This window comes from Chiloscyllium plagiosum, unplaced genomic scaffold, assembly GCF_004010195.1.
Source record: "Chiloscyllium plagiosum isolate BGI_BamShark_2017 unplaced genomic scaffold, ASM401019v2 scaf_57752, whole genome shotgun sequence".
In the NCBI taxonomy this organism is placed as follows: domain Eukaryota; kingdom Metazoa; phylum Chordata; class Chondrichthyes; order Orectolobiformes; family Hemiscylliidae; genus Chiloscyllium; species Chiloscyllium plagiosum.
Window position 1 is genome coordinate 1 of NW_025203779.1, and position 6,405 is coordinate 6,405.

The following is a 6,405-nucleotide window of genomic DNA, read 5'->3' on the forward strand; positions in this document are numbered from 1 at the left end:
GGGTACATCTGATCAGGTCCTGGGGATTTATCCCCTTTAATGCGTTTCAGGACATCTTGTTGGGAAGTTTGGAAAGTGACCTGGAAGTGGGAAGTTCCTGAGCCTGTCCTGTCGCTCTGCGTGAGATTCCTTTCCAGCCTGTACTGCTGACTATTTGACCAGGGAAGGTGGCACCTGGGCATTAGCTAAACCCAGTAGGAATGTCCCCTACAGATGCCCCTTGGGCCTGGAGAATTCTGACCATTAGACCAGACCAGTGACCAATATCCAGGGTAGGTGAAAGGATTCCATCTGGATCCAGCAACATTCCCACTGGACAGTATCAGCGCCTGGATATGGGGCAGGGCTGCATGTGGATGTGATAGCCTCCTGTCCAGATTAATACACACAGCAAGATCCCGAGAGCTGAAGCAACATGCAGTAAAGGGGGTGGTAAAGCATAAAGAGCCAGATGAGACAAAGCATGGACTGCGTTTGACATTGTGCAGATCCCCAAGGATTCACACATGGCCTAACGTTCCCCACAGGCTCCTGCTCCTGATCCCATCGTCGTGGTGACTGTACACAAAAGGTCAATATTCCTCTTCAGGCAGAGTTCTGGATAGCTTGATGTTTTACAGTGCATCAACAAACCCTCCAAACAACTCATTATGGAATTTATTTATAGCTCTCTGAACAGTCTCTTCAAAATATTCCATTAACCACAATCCTGAACACGAAGAGGTCACAGCCTGCAGTGGGGTGAAGTGGGCAGGATGTGCCTGTGTGTAATCATCACCCACTCACTGAGTTTATCCCTCACTCACCGTCCAAACAGCCAAAGCTGCACCAAACTAGCAAAGGAACAGATGGATTTTCACACAAGTACCAAAGAAGGGAAACCCAGGTGCAATAGCACCACCAACCACCAGGGGGAGGGGGGGAGGTGTCATTACAGCATGACATGTTTACATAGCCAGTTCCCATTATAGGTATAGGAATGTATAGTGGCTGGGCTAAATTCCTGTGAAGTTAGAAGATGTAGAGTTTCCTAGATTATAAACTGTGTTCTAAGAGGTTTTTTTTTAGATTACTTACAGTGTGGCAACAGGCCCTTCGGCCCAACAAGTCCACACTGACCCACCGCCCACCCAGACCCATTCCCCTATATTTACACCATCACCTAACACTGCGGGTAATTTAGCATGGCCAGTTCACCTAACCTGCACATTTTTGGATCGTGGGAGGAAACTGGAGCACCCGGAGGAAACCCACGCAGACACGGGGAGAATGTGCAAACTCCACACAGACAGTCGCCTGAGCTGGGAATTAAACCCGGGTCTCTGGCGCTGTGAGGCAGCAGTGCTAACCACTGAGCCACCGTGCCGCCCATATGTGTGTGTGTATATATATATATATATATATATCTACACAGAGGGAGATGGCTGTCTTGGATAATGATTCATTATTGTGTCACTTGGTCACTGAAGCATTAATAATGTGTTAAAAATTTAACATTCTCACTTAAAAAAAGCATTTAAAATGTGACTTTATAATAGGTCATGGTGGCTCAGTGGTTAGCACTGCTGCCTCACAGCACCAGGGACTGGCTTTGATTCCAGCCTCGGGGCGACTGTCTGTGTGGAGTTTGCACATTCTCCCCGTGTCTGTGTGGGTTTCCTCCGGGTGCTCCGGTTTCCTCCCACGATCCAAAAATGTGCAGGTTAGGGTGGATTGGCCATGCTAAATTACCCCATAGTGTCCCAGGGATGTGCAGGTTAGGGTGGATTGGCCGTGCTAAATTACCCTATAGTGCCCAGGGGTGTGCAGGTTGGGGTGGATTGGCCATGCTAAATTACCCCATAGTGTCTTAGGGATGTGCAGGTTAGGGTGGATTGGCTTTGGGAAATTGCCCCATGGTGTTCAGGGATGTGCAGGTTAGGGTGGATTGGCCATGGGAAATTGCCCCATGGGTGTTCAGGGATGTGCAGGGTTACAGGGATACGGTGGAGCTGGATGTATTGCTGTTTTGGAGGGTCAGATTTGATGGGCCGAATGGGCAGCTTCCACACTGCAGGGATTCTCTGCTGATTGTTGGATACTGAGTCAGTGTGAGCATGTGTTTCTCTCTCAGAGTATGTTGACAGGTCTCATGTACCACCGGCCTGACGAGCCCCTGGAGTATCTGGAGAGCTGTCTGCAGAAGGTACGAGAGATTGGGGGCCTGGAGAAAGTACGGTGGGACACCTTCATCGTTCAGGAGAAACGGGCACTACCACCTGTCAGTGGGAGCGAGGGCAAGAGATCCATTTATCGGAGTGGTAAGGATCAACCTCAAATCCTCTGGCGTCTACATTATTGTCGGATACAAAGCCCTCTGTCTGTTTCTGATTGTTATTCAGTGATCAGGCTTAGCACTGTGTGGTGGGGGCAGGGGGGAAGGGGGTTTGAGGGATGTTTCGGATTGTTCCTTCCTGTAATGTTGTCGGGAATTCCCTGACTGAGTCGGGAATCCAACTCCTGAGGAAGCTGATCCCACCTCACCACCATCACCTGACCCAACTCCATGCAAATAGCCAACTAAAAGGCGCTTCTTTGGAAATGCTCATGGATGGGTGTTGGGAAGATAACTCCTGGTCAGACGGTACAGATCAGGAAGATCCTCGTTTCCATCACATGACCGGAAGCAAAGCAGAAGGGAGTTACCATTTGTACCTTACTGGACCCCTCTCACTACCCCCACCCACCACCATCTCTCAATGGAGGTGGGGGGGACACAATTCTCTCGGAACATACGGTTCAGGCAGAACAGCAATTCTAATTTATTTCAAGAATTACATTTATACTGAAGCAAATCACACAAAGAAATTTACAAAAAAACTGCACCTAACTTGCTAATTCTAAATATAGTGATGTTTCAAATCTTTTGTCAATGAGTGAAGGTGAACACCATGTGGGTGGTACTGCTGCTGGGCCCTGAACGAGAGGAGCCTGTGACCACTCTGTACAGTTCTGGTTGCCCTGCTATAGGAAGGATATTATTAAAAGGATATTGTTGAAATGATGTTATTGAAAGGATATTGTTAAGATTTACCAGGGTGTTGCCAGATATGGTTTGAGTGATAAGGAGATGCTGGATAGGGGCTTCTTTCAATGGAGCCCAGTGGGCTGAAGGGTGACCTTATAGAGGTTTATAAAACTATGAGGGGCATGGGGAGGGTGACTAGCAAATGTCTTTTCCCCAGGTTGGGGGAGTTCAAAACTAAGGGGAATATTTTTAAGGTGAGAGGGGAAAGATTTAAAAAGGACATGGACAGCAACTTTTTTTTACACCGAAGGTGGTTTCCGTGTGGAATGAGCTTCCTGAGGATGTGGTGGATGTTGGAACAGTTACAAAGTTTAAAAGACATTTGGGATAAGTCCATGAATAGGAAAGGTTTGGAGGGATATGGGTCAGGAGCAGGCAGGTGGGACTCGTTTCGTTTGGGATTAGGGTCAGCATGGACTGGGTGGGCCGATGGGTCTGTTTCCACACTGTGTGACTCTATGACTGTTGGATTCAGAAATGGTTAGCCTCAGCTGTGATGCTCCAATGGTTGAATAGCCAGCCTATGAAATGAGATTTGTTACAACTGAGAATGATCCAAATACTACGAAAGGCATTTTAAAAATGACCAGTGGGTTATTTAGAATTTGCAAGTGCAGTATTTCTGTTACTGACCTATTTTGCTCTAATATAAATCTGTTTTTGTTTAAGTGAATCAGATTTGCTGTTCTTTAGGAAGGGCTTATACCCGAAATGTTGATTCTCCTGCTCCTCGGATGCTGCCTGACCTGCTGTGCTTTTCCAGCACCAACCACACTCTCGACTCTGATCTCCAGCATCTGCAGCCCTCACTAGCCCCTCTCACAGTATGTGTTAAATCAAAGTTTGTGTTGTAAACGCAGAGAGGCAGGTGGAAATCCTGACCTTCATGGACACAGAGAAGAGCATTAGGAAGAGATTCAGAGTCATTACAATAGATGAGGAAGAGAGTGGTGACATTAAAACACATTACCTTGGTTACATTATGAAAGTAAAGCTGAGTTAACTAATGCTGGATTCGGTGCTCTATGACTCTGTAACACTGAAAACAAAGCCTTGGTGTTTAAGTGATTCGGTGGTTTTAAATCGTAACTTGGTGTGTGGGAGTAGGAGACGATGTAAGTCAATGCAAAGCAGTTCATTCCCCGGACGTGTACAGAGCAGCTGAGTAATGGCTGGTTTGGAACTGTCGCTTTGTATTGAGTGGGAGCGTTGGCGATTGCATCTTGAAAGCCTGGGGGGTGATAGTGGTTTTCAAAATGCCCTGGTGTTTGACAGTTTGCTCTCTCTGCCCTCAGCTTTCTCTGAGAGTCACAGCCTTAGTCACTGTCGATATGATCGCCTCCCTCCCATTCACCAGTTCTCCATTGAGAGTGACACGGACCTGTCCGAGACAGATGAGCTCATCGAGGAATACATGGTGTTTGACCCATCCAAACCCCGGCCAAGAATCATCCTGGTTATCGGTAAGGTCACCGGGAGCAGGGGGGCACCGGGGGAGGGGGCAAAGCATCAGTGGTAAGGTCACCAGGGGTTCATAAGGTCACAGGGGGGTCACAGGTAAGGTCACTGGGGGTTATCGGTAAGGTGACCAGGGGGTCATGGGTAAGGTCACTGGAGGGTTATCGGTAAGGTCACCAGGGGGTCATGGGTAAGGTCACTGGGGTTATCGATAAGGTCACCAGGGGGTCGTGGGTAAGGTCACTGAGGGGTCACGGGTAAGGTCACCGGGGTGGGGGGGGTTGGGGTTATTGGTAAGGTCCACTTCCTCCATGGTGTGGGTGGGACAGATCCCAGAACCATCTCATTCCGAGTGATCCCACTGCTCTGATCGGAGGCTGCCTGAAAATTCCTGGCACGTTCCCAGTTGTTAATCACCAGGAGAAGGGCAGGGCTCAGTACAACCAGAAACCCTTGGACATGACACTGGAACTGGCTCTGCCTGAGGACAGTAGAGACTGTGCTGTATAGATGCCAGGGGATAACAGCAGACTGGGACTGACTGAGGACAGACTCAATGGGCCGACCGTCCTCTCCTGTGCTGTCTCCATTTGACTCTGTGACTCTATGATTCATTCCTCGGCTGTGATATTAATACATGTGAATGATGATGAAGCTAAACTGGGTGTGAAGGGATAATTACAGCCATAAACAGTTCTGTAGGAGCCAGGCACATCTCTCTCACACCTTGTGTATGACAGACTGACAAACTGAAGTAACCGTTTGTTTTTGGATGATTATATTTTATCAAGGTCTTAGATTCGAATGGAGGGAGGTATTAGCATAGTTGCCCCTTCCTGTGACCAGTGACACTGGGCATATCCATGCCTAGATCGGCCAGGATTGGATCCGAACCCTTTACGTTTCACAACATCTTTCCGATAGGAAGGAGACCAGAATTGCACTTATCTTGTAGATAGTACGCACTGCTGCAGCTACTGAGGGAGTGGGTGTGTGTGGGTGGGGAGTCGATCAAAATGGCGACCATTGTCCTGGATGTTGCCATTCTGTACAACATGGGGAGTGGTCAGGAACCCAGCATTATCGCAATGACAGATTGATCTCTGCATAGTCCTGCCTGTAATATCAGTGTCTCCTCCCTCCCTCCACCCCCGATACTTCCACTTTCCCTCCCTCCATTGTCCTGGATGTTGCCATTCTGTACAACATGGGGAGTGGTCAGGAACCCAGCATTATCGCAATGACAGATTGATCTCTGCATAGTCCTGCCTGTAATATCAGTGTCTCCTCCCTCCCTCCACCCCCGATACTTCCACTTTCCCTCCCTCCCTCCCTCCCTCTCTCCCTCTCTCCCGCCCTCTCTACCACTCTCCCTCTCTACCGCTCTCCCTCTCTCTCCCTCCCTCCTTCTCTTCCTCTCTCCCTCCCTCTCTCCTTCCCTTTCTCTCCAGTCCCTCTCTCCTTGGCTCTCTCCCTCCCTTTCACCCTCCTTCTTTCTCTCCCTCTCTCCTCCCTCTCTCCCTCCCTCTGTCTTTCCTGTCTTCCTCCTTTTCTCTGTTCCTCTCTTCCTCTCTCTCTCCTTCCTTCCTCCACTGAGCCTATGGCATGCCTCACGATGCAGTCTTTGTCATCTCAAGTTTACCCAGGCGTTTTGTTTCCTGGTTGGGTCTGAACTGTACAATGTAATATTGTATTAATTCTTGTCTGCTCATCATCAGCTCCTCCACACAGCTGTACCTTGATTTTTAAAATGAACTCAGATTTCTCCAGTTTCCTCATTTCCCCTCCCCCCACCTTGTCTCAGTCAAATCCCTCGAACTCAGCACCGCCTTCCTAACCTGCAATCTTCTTCCTGACCTCTCCGCCCCCACCCCACTCCG

At 48.8% G+C, this 6,405-nt stretch overlaps 1 protein-coding gene across 1 annotated transcript in view; it reads left to right on the top strand.

Annotated features, from left to right (window-relative positions):
* Positions 1-2,113: 2,113 nt before the first annotated feature.
* The window catches only part of LOC122546328 (adenylate kinase isoenzyme 5-like), a gene marked incomplete at its 5' end in the record, with an annotated part of 6,145 nt that continues 1,853 nt past the window's right edge, over positions 2,114-6,405 (top strand). The window contains 2 exons of the mRNA XM_043685077.1: positions 2,114-2,300; positions 4,363-4,530. Coding sequence (XP_043541012.1) covers positions 2,114-2,300; positions 4,363-4,530 — 355 coding nt within the window. The remainder of the gene's footprint in view (positions 2,301-4,362; positions 4,531-6,405) is intronic.